The sequence below is a fragment of the Piliocolobus tephrosceles genome, chromosome 9, assembly GCF_002776525.5.
Source record: "Piliocolobus tephrosceles isolate RC106 chromosome 9, ASM277652v3, whole genome shotgun sequence".
Lineage (NCBI taxonomy): Eukaryota > Metazoa > Chordata > Mammalia > Primates > Cercopithecidae > Piliocolobus > Piliocolobus tephrosceles.
This window is the reverse complement of record NC_045442.1, coordinates 107,145,892-107,163,898: the sequence shown is the minus strand read 5'-3', so window position 1 is coordinate 107,163,898 and position 18,007 is coordinate 107,145,892. Positions and strand designations below refer to the sequence as shown.

The 18,007-nt window shown below is 44.7% G+C and overlaps 1 protein-coding gene across 4 annotated transcripts in view; it reads left to right on the top strand.

Moving 5' to 3' along the window:
• Positions 1-18,007, top strand: part of KIAA1217 (KIAA1217 ortholog) — an 846,584-nt gene that overhangs the window by 494,152 nt on the left and 334,425 nt on the right. For 2 of the 4 annotated variants that reach the window (XM_023223195.1, XM_023223196.1), the window contains exons 1-2: positions 5,968-6,449; positions 16,825-17,108. In XM_023223195.1, coding sequence (XP_023078963.1) covers positions 6,380-6,449; positions 16,825-17,108 — 354 coding nt within the window. In that variant the 5' untranslated portion in view covers positions 5,968-6,379. Of the gene's footprint in view, positions 1-5,967; positions 6,450-16,824; positions 17,109-18,007 lie in introns of those variants that run through there. The other 2 variants (XM_023223194.2, XM_023223197.2) reach the window with 2 other exon arrangements.

Below are 18,007 nucleotides of genomic sequence, written 5' to 3'. Positions count from 1 at the left end.
TTGATAAATATCTATGACGGAACTGCGTGCCGCCTTAGGGCTCTTACAGCAGTGCCCCCCAGATAATACCAGACCCAATTCTATTGTTGAAAGAAGAGGAATTTTAGAAAATAGGTGTACCAGGCCAGGCGCAGTGGCTCATGACAGAAATCTCAACACTTCATGAGATCAGGGTCGGAGGACTGTTTGAGTCCAGGAGTTCAAGACCAGCTTGGGCAACATAATGAGACCTAATGTCACAAAAACTGTAAAATTAGCCAGGCATGGTGGAATGTGCCTGTAGTTTCAGCTACTTGGGAGGCTGAGGCTAGAGGATTTATTGAGCCCAAGAGGTTGAAGCAGTGAGCCATGATCATACCCCTGAATCCAGCCTGGGTGGTGGAGTGAGAACTTATCAAAAAAAAAAGAAGAAGAAGAGAGATACCTCCTCTTTTATTCTTCATTGCCTTCTAGCAAAACAATAATAATAATAATAATAATAATAATAATGATTGAGGGGTCACCTAGGACAATGGCCTTGGACTTCAGTAGTGAAAAAAGAGGATAAAAGATCCTAAGGTATTCACCAAGTAAAGACTGAACAGGACCCTGGAGATGAGAAAGATGGGAGAGATGAGAGCCAGACATTCGAGAATGCTCCAGGAGTCAGTTTACTCAGCAGCAAAGTGGGGAGATGTTGGTGGGGGTAACAGGGAGAAGTGTACTCCATGATCCCAGTTTTGGCAATGTGATTGGTTTCCCTTCCTTCTTGCTCCCCCTACTCCCCAGCCCCCACCTCCACAGGTCACTGTAGCTTTGAGAGAAGGCTGGGGAGAAGCTCAACGGCAGAAAATAAGCCAGGAGAATCTCTTTCCAACAAATACTCTATTGAAAGGGTTGATAATGAGGCACTGTGGGTAAAGCGAGGTAGCAACCCAGGTGCTTGTATCTATAGAAGTTCTCATATTCTCGTGGATTCCACCTTGGCCCTTCAGGAACTCGGTGAAATATGCCATGGTTTCGCTCCCTCTGGGATAAAAGGGGTGAGCAGATACATGGTACAATTTTCACTTAGAAGTTGCCACCTGGAATCCAGACTTTCTCTGCAGTGACCAGAGGGCAGAGCGAAGCAAGACTCTCAAGACGATGTGCTGAGCAGATGGCAGCTCTGACCACAGTGCTGTGCACACGCCGTCTTTGCTGCCTAGCATCTATCTTCCAACTTAAGATAGATAAAAGAACCCATAATAAAAGCCAACATCAATGGGTTCTCTTAAAAAGAAAGCAAACGTGCTTAAAGTATTAACACATTGGATCTATGTGTAGTTTCACATTATATGATCACATGAGGAAGTTGTGTGGAGGGGCAAGAGGAGAGTTCCAAGACATTTGATAGGGAGACTTGAGTGTTGGTGGGTAGGGAGGGGCTCTTGGGCACCTCCCTTAGTGTCTGGCAGGATCTCCTTGGAGCCACTAGAATTTTAAGGACTTTAAGTAAGGGAAGATTGGTTACCGTCTGCTCTGGAGAGAATGCTGGAGATATAAATGGTTACCTGGTGAAATTGTTGCTCTTAACACAGAAGGGAAAATTCTGTTTTGATCTATGAGTCATATAGAAATGTATCATACTATGGAATTTGTGAAATTGTTAGTGGGGCTTTGTAATACAGTTCGTGTGAGGCTCATACCTTTGCTCTAATTATTGTTTAAGATTAATTATTTTTTAATTATTGTTTAAGATTCTTTTATAGGGTCTTTGTTGGGAAACAGTATCATTATGTTCCCCTCACATTTGGAAACTTAAGGCGCCCAGAGGGCATATCTTGGGATCACACATAGGTGGCCATCTGTACTGGTTTGCCAGGGACCGTCGTGGTTTCTTGTTGTCCAGTTGTAATTATTAATAGTGTCTCCTTCCCCTCTCACAACTGCTGGTTTATACTAAGTATAAGGTCACCCTAACCACCTGACACATTGCTGTCAAAACTAGGATTGGAGATCCCACATTTCACATGTGCCAGATCATCCATTTAAGCAAATGTTATCCCAGTTGTTAAAAATCCTTTGTTTTTGACTTACAGGGCCTCATACCATAACAGCCTGTCTTTTAGAAACAGTTAATGTGGAACACATCAAACATGAGGCCTCTGGTTGAAACACTTTTGTTGACTTCTTTGTTTTTCACTTTGTTTTGATTAACTCCCACAGTTACGGATGCCTTTGAAAAGTACATTTTAAGGATTTCAGCAAGCATTAATTATTTCTTTTGTGTCATGATGTCAAGTCATTTTCAATTATCTGATTCTTAATAGAATTTAAAGTGAAAAAATATTAAATATGTATCAGGGCAATTCCACTTACTCTTGGTTCTTGCAATGATTTCTCTCTTGAAAAACTTACATAGGCCAGGCACAGTGGCTCATGCCTGTAAACCCAGAATGATTACTTTGGGAGGCCGAGGTGGGCGAATTTCCTGAGGTCAGGAGTTCGAGACCAGCCTGGCCAACATGGTGAAACCCTGTCTCTACTAAAAATACAAAAAAAAAAAAGCCAGGCATGGTGGCGGGTGCCTGTAATCCCAGCTACTCAGGATGCTGAAGGAGGACAATTGCTTGAACCCAGGAGGCAGAGGTTGCAGTGAGCCGAGATCACACCATTGCACTCCAGCCTGAGCGACAAGAGCAAAACTCCGTCTCCAAAAAACAAGGAAAAAAGGCCGGGTGTGGTGACTCACACTTGTAATCCCAGCACTTTGGGAGGTCGAGGCGGGCAGATCACAAGGTCAGGAGATGAAGACCATTCTGGCTAACATGGTGAAACCCCATCTCTACGAAAAATACAAAAAGTTAGCCAGGCGTGGTGGCATGTGCCTGTAGTCCCAGCTACTCAGGAGGCTGAGGCAGGAGAATCACTTGAACCCAGGAGTCAGAGGTTGCAGTGAGCCCAGATCGTGCCACTGGGTAACTGAGCAAGGTGCCGTCTCAAAAAAAACAGAGCAAGACACTATCTCAAAAAAAAAAAGGAAGAAAAAACTTACATAAAGGAAATTGACATGCTTTCCACAACCCTGTAATTGGCCTGCTGAGAAATCGCATGCAATTGTTTACGATTTTTGTGATTAATTCTCTTCATGGTGGATGCCACTTATGTTGCGTTATCAGCACCAATAATGGTCCAGTTCTGTAACAGGTTAGCTATGACTGCAAAATTACCATTTGTCTTTACAGCACTCTATTATCTCATCACTTGTCTTTCCTTTTAAATGACATTTGTTTCATGTGGTAGCTCATTTTGAGTCATGAATTGCAACATATGGAACCACTAACCAAGAAATAGTCTTGCACCTTTCCCTGTTAACAGAAATGGAGTTGAAAACTTAGCCTCCTGATATTATTATTCTTCTAGTTCTCTATAGGACTGGAGGGAAATCAGATTTCAAGTTCTTGCCGCTTTCCTTATGCCTTTCACAGCAAATTTCAAAGTATAGCAGTAGGCAGATTGCAATGTAATAGCAATTTTTAAGCCCAGAAATTAAATTAAACCAGAAAGAAATACACCTACTTCTAGTTCAAATAGTGTTTCTTCCAGAAAGAAGAACATCTCCACAGTAACAGCAGCGACAATAAGAGTGTTTTCATGAAGATCGGAGTTAGCAGGTTTACATAGATTGCAGAATACAGCTACTGTTTTCCAGAGAAACTGACAATCAGTGTTAAATGGTTAGGAAGGTCTCTGTGCTTTGGAGAGAGATATGGAATAGTCGGTGCAAGGGCTAATAGAGTGCCTTCTCAAATTGTTTTCAGTTCCTCCTCTTAAGGAGGAACGAAAGGCCGGTAAGTAATCCTATAGAAGCTTTCCCCTATAGAATGGTCAGAAAGTTTGATCATTCAGAAGAACATTATTTTACTGTAAATACATGTCTAGGTTTCATGGTCCTTAATGATTTATGTTAAATGTCTTCCCCCCTAACGCCTTTTTCTCTTGTGCATATCACAGAGTTTTGCTTCATGGAATATCAGCAGAGAGGGCAGTCGGCTTGGCCCATATGCAGGAGGGGAGGGTCCTAGCAGCTGGAACGCAAGGTCGACTGACCAAGGGGGTTCCTTGGGCTGCCTGGAAAATGGTAGTTCAGACCTGGTGGGAGACATTCCCCTATTTTTGACCATCTAGGGATCAACAGAGGCCTTGAAAGACTGCTGTGACATCTTCCAAACAGCCCCCAGGAAATCATAATCAGCGTCTGCCAGTGGATCTCTTCTGCCTGGGTTGAGCTAGCCAGGAGGGCCCCAGGGCAGGGTACTGTTTGTGGCTGCCAGCTGCCATGGCAGCTCTCTGCTGCCTCCTTCATCCTGGGGTTTTTGCCTCTGTGCTACCAAATGACAGGTAGGAGCTGCTAAGGATGGGCTCTCTGGACACCAAAGCAAGGGGGTTGGGGTCACAACCAAAGGCTGAGGGACATCTGATTTGGGCTGCTGCATCTGCAGTGTTTCTCTCTCTCTCTCTCTCTCACTTTTCTCCCGCCCTCCTCCCACTCTTCCTGGCATTAATGCCTTAAAGACTAATACACAACAGTGTACAAGAATCAGGATGATCTGGACCTGAAAGGCTGAACACAGGAGGGTCCTCCTTCATGAACATTTTACACCTAAGGAAATAGTAAGGTTAAAACTAGATTCATCTGGCTTTGCCCAGGGGCCACCGGGACAGAAACTGTGTACGATTCGTTCCTCCTTAAAGCAAGATTGCCAGGTAATTCTGTTGCAAAGTCATAGAGACCTTAAGTTTTCTGCCCTGCAAACCCCACTGCCTCTATTCAGGCTGCCAAGGCACTGGTTTATTTTTCTGAAAGATTCACTGTGTCTTCTTTGATTTCAAGAAAAATCCCATTAGGAATTGAGGGGCTCTCTTCTTCCCCTCCCGACATGAGTATAACTCACTTCCTGGCATGTCTCCTTTCCTTTTGGCCTACATCCTTTGTCTGTTAGGTGCTTCCACATCCTTATGTCTTAAATGACCAAAATACGTCACCCCCACTGCCAAAACACACAGGTCACTCGAGGTCACAATCTGGAACATAGGCCGGCCATTGTTCTGCACACATTCTTGATTTAAATCAATCTCAAACCTTGCTGGAATGCCCTGTAAACTGGGGCAAGGTATGGTCACCAGACTAACCATTGTCCTTTTTAACCCTTCCAGTGATGGGGCTGCTACAGGTGACACTATTGCACTCTTCCTCCCAGCTACTGTTACTCTGAGATATCTGAGGTCGCAGAGCTAATGTTGCCTAGATTATTTTGCCGTCCTTTTTTTTTTCCTCCCGACATCATGCCCCCTATTTTCACTCTCTGGGAACTCTGCCAGTTTTTCAAGGACTGGGTAAAGAACAAAATAAATATTTGTAGGTGGTTTAAAAGGAGAAGAAGTATGTTTGCTGTAACTCTGCCCATCCAAAGAAATGCATTTTCACTGTCTTTCAGATGTTTTGAAGTTGTTAACTGGGAGAGCTTCAGAAGGTTGACTTTACTAGTTTACCTTTCAGATTTGTGATCAAGGGCTGTGTGTGTGTGTTTCTAAGTGTGTTGGGGAAGGGAGGAGTCTGAGAAAGTGAGGCAAGTAAGTAGAACTTTTTTTAAAAAAGTCCAGATTGAGTGATTGAAATCGACTGTGTGCAAATGACGCTAGACCTCTTCATAGATGTTAATCGCGCCCTAAAAAGTTAGTGCCGGAAAGTGCTTACTTGCAGCACTCAGCATAGACCCTTTCTTTCAAATTGTTTGGGTTTTTTTTTTTTTTTTTTTTTTTTTTTAAGGGAGTTCACTGAAATTTGGGATCACTGAATGATCGACAGGTTGCTGTTTCTTAATATGTGAATCACCCGATTTGGGAGGCTCACTCTCCCTCTGAGATTAAAGAGATGAGGGCACTGGCTCCCAGCGAAGGCTCCCGGCCTTAATCATGTGTGAAATGTTTTCCTTCCTTGGCTGCAGAGCCTCCGTGGTTTGCAGCGGTGGAACCAGGCAGGCCAAGCTGTGGGTAGGAGAGGCTGTCACCTGTTGGGGCCTCCCCCCCTCGCGCCCAGCCCCCGGCATCGCCCTGCCCTGGCAGAGCCCAGCCCCCAGTCCCCGGGGAGCGCGCCTGCGGACGGACGGACGGACGGACGGACAGACCCTAGGGACGGAGGGCCAGGGGTAGGGGAGATCCAAGAGGCCCGGCGCTGGAATGCAGTTTTCTCGGGCGAGGGAGACTTTGCACCGGAGTGGAAAATAGTTTGGGGTGGGGTTTCGCACCGTCCCCTCCTCCCCAGCCCCGGGCCCCCTCCCAGGCGCTTTCTGGGAGCTTTTAGAACTGCTCTCTGAAGTTTCCAGAGAGCAAGGAGCTTTTGCGGCAGGCAGAGACAATGGAAGAAAATGAAAGCCAGAAATGTGAGCCGTGCCTTCCTTACTCAGCAGACAGAAGACAGATGCAGGGTAAGTAACAGACCCATTCAAAGATGGAGTTACAGGGACGCGTGCCCCTTGCCGCTTGCTGCTTTTTATAAACTGCAGCCCTGGGACCTGGCAAAGAAAAAAAAAAAAAGGAAAATTCTTGAGATGGTACATTTTCCAAACTGGGTAGAGAATAGAGAACTGTGATTTCTTAGGCTTGACTTTATCTCTGGCACGATTTTCTTAAGCAGCAAAAGAGGTGGTGGGGTGATGTTACATTTGTAGCACAGTGAGCCATCAGCATGCGCTGTATCTCTAAGCAATGACAAATAAATCACTAAGCAGCTCCTAATCATTTCCTCCAGGGGCTCCAGCCATGGGAGAAAGGAGCTGTTTTTGTGAAACTGTCTCCAGGACGGCAGCTTCCATTCATTGGTTGGGGGATTCCATGTGGCAGATGCATGCTGGCTGCAAAGTTTGTGCAGTATTTTAGAGTTAAATCACAGAAACCAGGCATGTTTTATTTTACAGATCCAAGCAGCAGGGGAGGGCTTGAGCATCTGGGTGATAGATAGAACTCTGGATCTTCTTTTATGTTTTAATTCAAAACTTGGGAGTTGTTGGACAATTTTGGTAAATTTTCTCCAGGCAGTTTCCCTTTAATTGTGTTTATAATAGACTTGTCTTTCCTTAGGGAATTTCCAGAAGCTTATGTTGTTCCAAAGAAATTTTGCAGCGGGATTGGGTAGCCAGAGGAGGTCCCTGCTCTCTGGCATCTGACGCCTGTGATGCCAAGAACTGATTCTATGGAATCCTATAGGCAGCATGTTCATAAACCGCACAGCCCTGGACCGCCCGACCCACCCTCCCTCAGGTTCATGCAGGGGCCAGTACACAATAAAAAGAAGTGCGGGAGTGCAGTGCTGTGCGTGGGAGTAGGGATTATGCACAGGGGAAAAGGTGTGTGTTTTATGAAAATGTAAAAGGGAAGTAGCGCATGACTCATCCTCGCTGAAAATGCGAAGCTAAGCCAGACAGGAGACCTTACAATGACAAGAGATAGAAATCCCCCAGTGAAATGTAGAAAACTTGAAGTTTTGTAACGGCTGGAGATTCCCTAAGTCTGAACAGTCATCTGTCGAGGTGTCTGCATTCATACTGCCAAAGCACAGCACTCTCCTTGAGGCCACCGGGGTCAGTGGCATCCAGTGGAAGATAAGGCTACCTCGTCCCCCTGGCCCCTGCAACCCCTCCATTTTCTGGGACAGGATCTTACTTCAGGAATTCAACTTCTGGGCCCGTCCTGAAAGAAATGACCCAGATTCTAGAGGGGCTGTTAGAAAGGGATCCATTTAAGAAATGACTTTCCAACAATCATGGCAATTCAGAGGCTTCAGAGGCTAGGATGGTCAGGCTGAGAGGGCGAGCGCCTTCGCTACTCATTCATTCATTCAGTGAATATTGAGCATCTGTTATGTAGACGTCACTGTTTTAGCTGCCAGACATCCAGTGGTGAACAAAGCAGACTAAAAATACCTGCCTTCATTGAACTTACAGTGTAAGGACCAAGTTTCAGGGGGTGGGGAGCTGGTGGAGACAGACAATGAACAAATAAATAAAATATGTAGCATGTTAGATGGCAGAGTTGCTGAATTTAGCAAATAAAAATACAGGAGGCCCAGCTAAATTTGAATTTCAGGTAAACAATGAATTTTTTTTTAGTATAAGTATATCCTGTGTCATATTTGGGATATACTTACGCTAAAAATACTAATCCATTATTTATGTGAAGTGCACATTTAACTGAGCAGTCCTGTATTTTATCTGGCAACCCTATTTGATGGAAATAAGGTTATGGAGAAAAATAAAACAGGAAAAGGAACAGGGAGTGAAACTGTAAATAGGATTATTAGAAAGAGCTTCACTGAAGTGATATTTGAGCAAAGATGAGAGAGGTAATAGCAGGAATCTAATGTATTCAAAGAACAACAAGAACATGGGAGAAGGATGGGAGGTAAACAGGTTGAGAGGTAATCCCAGGCCAAATCACCTAGGGCCCATGAAACCATCATAAGGACTAGAGCTTTGATTTTGAAAGAGGTGGGAATCTCCTGGCAGGTGGGACTGCTCTTTTTTTTTAGAGAGAGGTAGGGTCTCGTTTGTCACCCAGACTGGAGTGCAGTGGTATGATCATAGCTCACTGCAGCCTTGAATTCTCGGGCTTAAGCAATCCTCTGGCCTTAGCCTCCAAATAGCTGGGACTACCGCGACATGCCACCATGCGTGGTTTATTTTATTTTATTTTATCTTATCTTATCTTATTTTATTTTATTTTAGAGAAGGAGTCTTGCTATGTTGCCTAGGTGAGTTACAAAGGGATTTGTCTTTTTGAATGGGGGTAATACTGGGTGCTGTATCGAGCACAACCCAAGTAGGGTTGAAGGAAGGACAGGGAGGCCTTTAGGAAGCTTCTATAGTCAAGGAGGCAAGAACCAGGGCTAGCTTGGACCAGGTGGTGATTAGCAGGTGGCGATAAGCAAGCAGATTCTAGGTGTGTATTGAAGGTAATGCCCAAAGCATTTCCGCTAGCCTGGGCAGCATAGTGAGACCGCATCTCTAGAAAAAAAAAATTAGCTAGGCATAGTGGCATATGCCTGTAGTCCCAGCTACTTGGGAGGCTGAGGCAGGAGGATCACTTGAGCCAGGAGGTTGGAACTGCAGTTAGCCATGATTGCACCACTGCACTCCAGCCTGGGTAACAGTGTAGGACTCTGAAAGAAAGAGAGAGAGAAAGAGAGAAGGAGAAGGAAGGGGAAAGAACAGAAAAGAAGAGAGGGGAGTAGAGGAGAGGAGAAAAGAAAAGAAAAGACAAACAACACAAAAGCAATTGCTAAAGGATTCAACGTGGGATGTAAGAGAAAAAGAGGAGTCAGAGACAACTTCCAAAATTTTGGTGTAAGCAGCTGAGAGAATGGAGTTGCCGTCTGCCTAAGTGGGGGAGCATTTACGAAGAATAGATGAGAGGGTGTTTATGGTTTGAGGGTCTGAAGAGCAGAAAATCTTTTGATAGATTAGGATTGAGAAGTTTATCAGGGATCCAAGTGGAGATGTTGATTGCAATTTGGATATTAATGACTAGAGCTGAAGGAAGACTGAGAAATGAGAGATCCCGTAGGATCGAATCTGTGTGTAGAAGAAAAAGTCCAAAGGGATGCCTCCTGAGGCACTCCAGCATCTAGAGGTCAGGGAGATGGGAAGGAAGGGCTGGAAAAAATGGCAAAAGAGAATAAAAATCCAAGTTCGTTTTTTAAATCCTGTTCAGTTCTGGGTGAATAGGATGCTGTAGAGAAGCATGGCTTCATTTTTAGTTCTCCCGGTGAGCACGAGTGCTGCGCACTGACATCACCCATGACATCCATTTCTATCATTGCACTCTCTCTTGTGTCTGCCTGTGTATCTGTTTTACCCAATGACAATGTGATATTCCACAGCAGGGACCATGTCTTATTTATTCACATTTGCATTTCCAGCACCTAACAGAGCACCGGGCAACCTAACAGAGCACCAGGCACCTCAGAGGCACTCAGTAAACATTTGTTGAATGAAAGGCTAATTATACCACTTCAGGACTTTGAGTTTATTATCCTGCTATAGATAAGGATCCCTGGGGGTGATCATGTAACTTATTGTCCAAATGAGATCCTTTTGAGAGTGAAAGGGAACACTACAAATAATTTTACTGGGACAACAGTTGTAACCCTGGGCTGTTTTGGCAAACTGGGGTATATATGATCACCCTAAGAAGAGCTCTAATTGATGAAGCTTCCACTGCTGAATAACCCGGCTACCAGGTAAATAACAATGGGGAAGTGTAGCGCGTAGTGTGCGTTGCAGAGTAGGCACTCAACAATTATTGGTGGAACCTGACTCTAACTCTATCATACTCCCTTTGAAGGCCATGGGCTCTTCAGTGTGACCCTGGGGGATAGGCATTCCTTGGGATGACTCTGTCCACAGCAGTCCTGACGTGTGTGCTTTTGCTCTGGTCCCTAAGGTCTTGAAACCTCTATGCAGGTGAAGTGCTATCAGCCCACCTGCTTGCCTTCCCCACACTCTGATTGGCAGCCTCCCATCGAGTGCAAGCCTGGGGAATCAGATATGCAGAAACCTCCTCTAAAACAGCCCCCTCGGTCTCTGTACCCTTACCCCATTTCATTCTTCAAAGCATTTATCGTTAGGTGACATTTAGAATCTATATGATTTGTTTGTGGTTGGCCTCTCTATTTCAAATGTGGACTCCTCTATGAGGGAATTAAGTCTGACTTGATCTACTTCACACTCTATCTCCTAACTCCTTTCGGTGTAGGAGCAGGCAGTCAATAAATATTTGTATGAATGAATGAATCAATCAATCAGTGCTTGACACAGAATGCTGTTCTGGGAGGAGAAGATCCTGTGTCTATTTTGTCTAAGATCTATACCAGAAATCCTCTTCATCATTGACAAAATTTTAAGGTGCTGTAGAGGAATATAATGACCCGGTTTCAGCTGTAATTTCTGTGCTGCTTTGTGTATATGTTATGATAGTAACAAGGCAGCTAACCCCATCACTTTGGGATGCTGAGGCAGGAGGATCACTTGTGGCCAGGAGTCCTAGACCAGCCTGGGCAATATATTGAGACCCTATCTCTACAAAAAAAATTTTTTTAAAGTATCCATGCATGGTGGTCTGCACCTGTAGTCCCCGTCACTCCAGATTCTGAGGCAGGAGGATCACTTGTGGCCAGGAGTTCTAGACCAGCCTGGGCAACATAGTGAGACCCTATCTCTACAAAAAAAATTTTTTTTAAGTAGCCATGCGTGGTGGTATGCACCTGTAGTCCCGTCACTCCAGATTCTGAGGCAGGAGGATCACTTGAGCCCAGGAGTTCGAGGCTGCATTGAGCCATAATTGCATGACTGCATTCCAGCCTGGGTGACAGAGCAAGACCCTGTTTCTAAAAACAAACAAACAAAAACACAAGGGAGCTTGAAAACTGAGGGAGGCTGTAGGATCCTGCAGCCTGCTAACCGATTATGTGTATTAATCAGATAGGCTAATTGTTGTAACCACCTTCTAATCTTGGTGGCTTTGGATGATGAAGGTTAATTGCTCACTCACACACAGCACAGTGTGATTTCTGTGGCCAGGTGGATTTCCTGGGTGGCTGCTGAGGCTCCTCCTGCCTTGTCACTCTGCCATCCCCCACGGCCTTGGAGGGTTCTGCTCTATGGATCCTTTGTATTCGACTGGCCAAAGAGTAAAGAGAGAGAGAACATGGAAAGTTATTCAGGAGGTCCAGGGGCCCTGACCGAAGGTGGCCCACATGGCTTCTGCCCACAATGCATTGACTGGAATTAATACAAGGCCCCAGTGAGATGGAGGTGGCTGGAAAATGCGATCTACCTGTGTGTGCAGCAGAAGAGCATTCTGGTTGAACACACAGGGCTGTCTCCAGACCAAACAGCAGCTCCCCATGATGCCGCCTGTGACAAGAGAGCTTCTCAGCACACTGGAGAAGGAGACAGCTAACCAGAAGCCACCAGAAAGAAAGGAGGATGCCTTCCCTCAGAGTCTGCGGCCTACCTAATCTTGACCCAGGAAGAGGATCTCAGGGAAGCCGTCAGCACTGTTGCTGGCTCTGGAGCGGGTGTGGAATGCCTGAGTGATGCAAGGCCCCAAATCCCTTGCTGCGGGTCAGCTGACCCAGCCAGAGTAACCTGAGTTGTGGCGAAGAAGCTGGCCTTGGCAGCTCCTGCAGTTGCCTGCCTGCGGGACTTGCAGTGCGGCTTTCTCCTTGAGGATGCCCCATCTTCCAAGAGCCTGTGCGTGTTTGGTGTCTACCTCAGCCCCTACTTTCCATGTTTTCTTTCCAGAATGCCAAATCCTAGTCTGGGAGCCCCTTGGATTCCTGAAGTGTCCCTCTAGCGTTTCTGTCTGCCTTGTCCTCACTTCTCCAGGGAATGTTCCAGGGATTTTGCTCGGCTTTAAGCTCATATGTTGCTCTTTGCCCTGCTTGAAGTGAGCTCCCAGGAGGAGTCGCCCTGGGCTCTGCAGAGGCTGGGAGGGGCAGGAAAGGGAAACAGGACTGCCTTTCAGCAAGCTCAAGCCTTGCCTTCATGCTACAGCTTCATTATTTTGTTCGACAAGGATTCCCAGAATAGCAAACAGCTAGACACACCCATAGTTAAATGTTAACACCAAAGCGCAGTCCAAACAAGAAATCGAATTGTATTTCTGTTTTGATGGCTTGGATAATCCACACTTGAGCTTTTCTCTATTCATGTGGATAATGAGGAGTTGGCCAGGCTCAGATCTCTGACAACATGGCTATGGAATTGTGACGAATGTCCTCTGCCTGCTCCCTCTCTTGTTTGTAATCGTTCTTAGTTTTTCTCTGCTGAAAAGACCACATTCTCCTTGAGTGGCTGGAATGGCAGAGTTGTTGCTTCTCCCTCAGGTGTGGGACTTGACGCTTCCAAGAGCTTAGCCTTGTTGAGCAAAAGGCTCAGATGACGGATGTGGGTAAAGTGGCTTTGTGTGGAAAGTGGCGTTAGGTGGCTGTGAGTGCTGGTGATGGTAGAGCAGGTGTCTCGAGGTAGGAGGGGAGGCAGACAGGATGCTAGAGCATTGGGCATTGGGTGGAAGGCACAAGGCAGGAAATTGAGACTAAAGGAAGAAGTGAGCTCTGAAGGCAATCTGATGTTTGCCAAGTGGCTGCATTGACCCTTCCAGCCTTGCTAATGGTTGATGCTGTTTGTACCTTTCCTCCAAATCACATCAATCCTTGTTAAGCAACTGGAGATATTTTAGAAAAATCCACAAGAAAGAAAAAACAGAAAAGCAACATGAGGTGAGAAGTGCTAGGAAAAAACAGAAGTTTGATGAGTCTAGTGCAGTAAATCAGGGCTGCTCAATGATTAATGTGGACAGAAGATTGGCTCTGACCCCCAAAACTCTCCCCTTCCAGCTCCCTTCCCAACTCATTTCAAAAAAGAAAGAGGGTTTATTGTCCTGGCTGTCTAGACCTCTTCTGATGCTCTTTGGATGAAACAGAATAGATCATATGAGCCTGTGTGGCATAGTAAGGCAGGATGCCACTTTCTGCCCGGTTGTTGCCATTGGACATGCATGGACGTTTATCTGTATGGCTGTATACGCGCATGTGGACAGATGTGTGTTCTACTTGCATAAGAAATCACCCTTCCAGAGGCTCAATCCTGTTAATTCATCTAGCTGTCCTGGATAACTTAAAATATATTTTCTTAATAATGTCAAAACTAATCTTCAAACTCCACTTAAAAGTCAATAGTGTTGCTAGGTGTGATGGCTCATGCTTGTAAACCTGGCACTTTGGGAAGCTGAGGCAGGTGGATCACTTGAGGTCAGGGGTTCGAGACCAGCCTGGCCAACATGGTGAAACCCCGTTTCTATTAAAAATACAAAAATTAGCCGGGCATGGTTGCGCACGGCTGTAATCCCAGCCACTTGGGAGGCTGAGGCACAAGAATCGCTCGAACTCGGTAGGTAGAGGTTGCAGTGAGCTGAGATCGCACCACTGCACTCCAGCCTTAGTGATGGAGTGAGACTCTGTGTCAAAAAAAAAAAAAAAGGTAAAAAATAAAATAAAATACATAAAAATTAAAAAATAGTCAGGTGTGGTGGCACACATCTGTGGTCCCAGCTAGTCAGGAGGCTGAGGCAAGAGGATTGCTTGCACCCAGGAGGTCAAGGCTGCAGTAAGCCATGATCATGCTACTGCATTCCAGCCTGACAGAGTAAGACCCTGTCTCAAAACCAAACCAAACCAAACCAAAACAAAACAAAGGCAAGAGTGTTATATCAAGTATACAACAATTTTGGCTGATATGAAACACATGCACAACACTCAAAAGATAAAGCTAAACCTCTTCAGATTGCACACGTATTTATCAACCTGAGAGATAGCATTTTCTGCATCTAGCTTTGTTCAATAGATCCTGTTATTTTTATATTATTAAGGAAGAGATCATTTAAAAGGTAGCCATGATGTGAGTCTAAGTGTTAGAAGGGTAACCTAAGTAAATGAAATGACAGTTTAGCCCTATCTTTTAACCCAATAGTTCCATCTTCTTCTCTTTGTAAACTTACTGCTGAAACTAATGAAAAGTAGAAGAATTGACTAACTTGGCTGTGCTTTTCCTCCCGTTCCCCATCAGTGTCTGATGGAGATGCTATAATTAGCAATGTAATGAGAATTGAAGGGTAAACAAGAAGAATTATTCCCAGAACACACATCAAGGGTTAGAAGACTGGAACAGGAAAACCAGCCTGAGATTAAAATATTTTCCCTGCCCAACCAAAGGGCATCTATACCTAGAGTTCTATACACAGATCTTTCCAGGCAAAGACAAGGGAAAGAGTGTTGGTGGCATTGCTTTCTGGAAACTGATTTATGCCTAAACTCTCAACACCTGTTGCTTTGCAAAACTAGCGTGAAGGATTGGTTTTCTGTTTATCTGGCATTCAACTGAGCAGAACTCCCAAATATTGAATCTGTATTTTTCTGCACTTAACTTGTAAAGATAAATAATTGGCAAATATGCTTCTATTGGAAACTTATTTAAAAAAAAAAACAATTAGAATAGTTTTAAAAGATTTAGAGGTAGAAGGCTCTTTGCATGTCTAATGTTAGTTCAATCATCTTCATTTTATTTATGAAGAGAATGAGACTGAGAGAGGTCACATCATTTGTTCTAAATGTCAGATTAAAGCCAAGATTCCTGAGATCCAGCCTAGTACTTTTTCCAGGGGATTCAATGGACAGGGAAACATTATTCTGCCTGTATCAGCAATACTTTATGATAAGAACTGTTCTTTGTGAAGAGCCTGACTTCATCAAGAGAGCCTGCCTAACTCCTGAAGTGCTTCTGAATGTTTTACTTTTTCTCCCTAATTGTTTTTTTTAAAATGTAACTCTCTTTTCTCAGCTAACTGGAATATTCAAACCCGACACTCCATCTCCCAACCATCGAGGATGAATGGAGATTCCCTTTACCTGCTCCCCACTCTCAGCGTTGACATCGCATGGCTTAGTTGATCTCTTCTTAACAGAAACCAACTTGTCCCTTCAAAGTCAGCTCAGAAGGCAGGATGTCTTAGGTCCAGGCTATCAGGACATACCATTGCTCTTTTCATTTGTCTAAGCCTTTACTTTATAAGCCCTCGATTGTTACTTCTGATGATATTCTTATGCTTGCTTGGTTTATGCCAATAAGAGAAAATAAAATTGTCAAATGGTTCACATGTGTCAATAATTACTTACGTACAGCGTGATAGCTATTTTTTTTCTTGGTAATGAAGCAAATGTTTCAGAAATCTGATTGAGCTTATATAACAATCCTGTTACCAGAATGAAACTGTTATTTAAAATACAGAAATAATCAGAATCACTGGAGTTAATTCTTTCTTTATTTTATTTATTTATTTATTTCGAGATGGAGTCTTGCTCTGTTGCCCAGGCTGGAGTGCAGTGGTGCGATCTCGGCTTACTGCAAGCTCCGCCTCCTGGGTTCACGCCATTCTCCTGCCTTAGCCTCCCGAGTAGCTGAGACTACAGGCGCCTGCCACCATGCCCAGCTATTTTTTTTTCTTTTTGTTTATATTTTTAGTAGAGACGAAGTTGCATTGTGTTAGCCAGGATGGTCTCGATCTCCTGACCTTGTGATCCGGCCACCTCAGCCTCCCGAAGTGCTGGGATTACAGGCATAAGCCACCTCGCCCAGCCGGAGTTAACTCTTTCTATAATTACAGACAAGGATAAGGAATAACCCAACTGCCTGCACACAAGTAACCTAACCAAGTGTTCTTGTGGGTTTTCTTGTTTTTATGTTTTGAGACAGGGTCTCACAACTGTCACCTACTCAGGCTGGAATGCAGTGGCACGATCATAGCTCACTGCAGCCTCAACCTCTTGGACTCAAACAGTTGTCTTGCCTCAGCCTCCTGATAAGCTGGGACCTACAGGTGTGCATCACTACTCCTGGCTAATTTTAATTTTTTGTAGAGATGGGGGTCCACCATGTTACCCAGGCTGGTCTTGAACTCTTGGGCTCAAGTGATTCTCCTGCCTTAGCCTCCCAAAGGACTGGGGTTACAGGCAGGAGCCACCATGCCCAGTGAACATCTTTATTTCTAAAGTATGATTTTTCGTATTTCTTTGATTGTGGATTTTTTTTTCCCCTGACTGCTGCAAAGCAGAAAAAGAAACAAAAAGAAAAAAGATTTGCGAAGTTAACATTCATACATTAACAACTGCCGCAAACTCTCTTGGTGTTCTGCAAATGAGACTTCTAGTGGGAAATCATTAATTGTGAACTGAATTTTTTTGTCTTTCAGAACAAGGGAAAGGCAATCTGCATGTAACATCACTAGAAGATGCAGAATGCCGCAGAACCAAGGAACGCCTTTCTAATGGAAACAGTCGTGCTTCAGTTTCCAAGTCTTCCCGCAATATCCCAAGGAGACACACCCTAGGGGGGCCCCGAAGTTCCAAGGAAATACTGGGAATGCAAACATCTGAGATGGATCGGAAGAGAGAAGCGTTCCTAGAACATCTGAAGCAGAAGTATCCCCACCACGCCTCTGCAATCATGGGTCACCAAGAGAGGCTGAGAGACCAGGTACGAATATGCTCTCATTTCTCCTTGGGTAGCTCGCTCTTTAATGAACATCAAGGAAAGTAAACTTACCTTCACTGTGAAAGGTAAAGGATAGCTTAGTGGACTGTGCATACTATTTACTTGTTCCCGATCTCTCTGGGGGCTTGGGAGGAGGAAGCCGGGTGGTGTAGAAAACTTCTGCCTGCAAGCTCAGTCTTCTTTGCCAGTATAGCAAGAGAACAGGAGGCCAGGCCAGAGAGGAAGGGCCTAGAGAGTATGCAGTTCCCCAAAAGAGTGTTCCCATGTTCAACCACAAACACATCTAAACGCATCTAAGTGCAGGTAATGAAGGGGTATTACCTCACTGAGGAAAGCATGGTACCAACTCTGTGTACCTTGAAAGCACAGCGTGCTTAGCACTGTGAATGAATGAAGTAGTGAATGAATGAATACACAAATACATACATTTTTTTCAGGGTAAAATAGATCTTACAGGTACAGACTTGTGGTAACTCCTTTTCCTTAAAAAACTGCCATGAGGGTTTTGTTTCTGCTCTTCTTTTTTTTTTTTTTTTTTTTGGATGGGTTCTTGCCCTATTGCCCAGGCTGGAGTGCAGTAGTGTGATCATAGCTCATTGCAGCCTAGAATTCCTGCACTCAAGATCCTCTCACCTCAGCCTCCTGACTAGCTGGGACTACAGACATGCAGCACCATGCCCGGGCTAGTTTTTTATTTTTGGTAGTGGAGACAGGGTCTTGCTCTATTGACCAGGCTGGTCTTGAACTCCTGGCCTCAGGCGATCCTCCTGCCTCTGCCTCCCAAAGTACTAGAATTACAGGCATGAACCACCGTGCCTAACATTTTTTTTTTCTTTTGAATCACAGATGTGCTCCTTCTGCATGCCTTGCTTCGTGCTAGC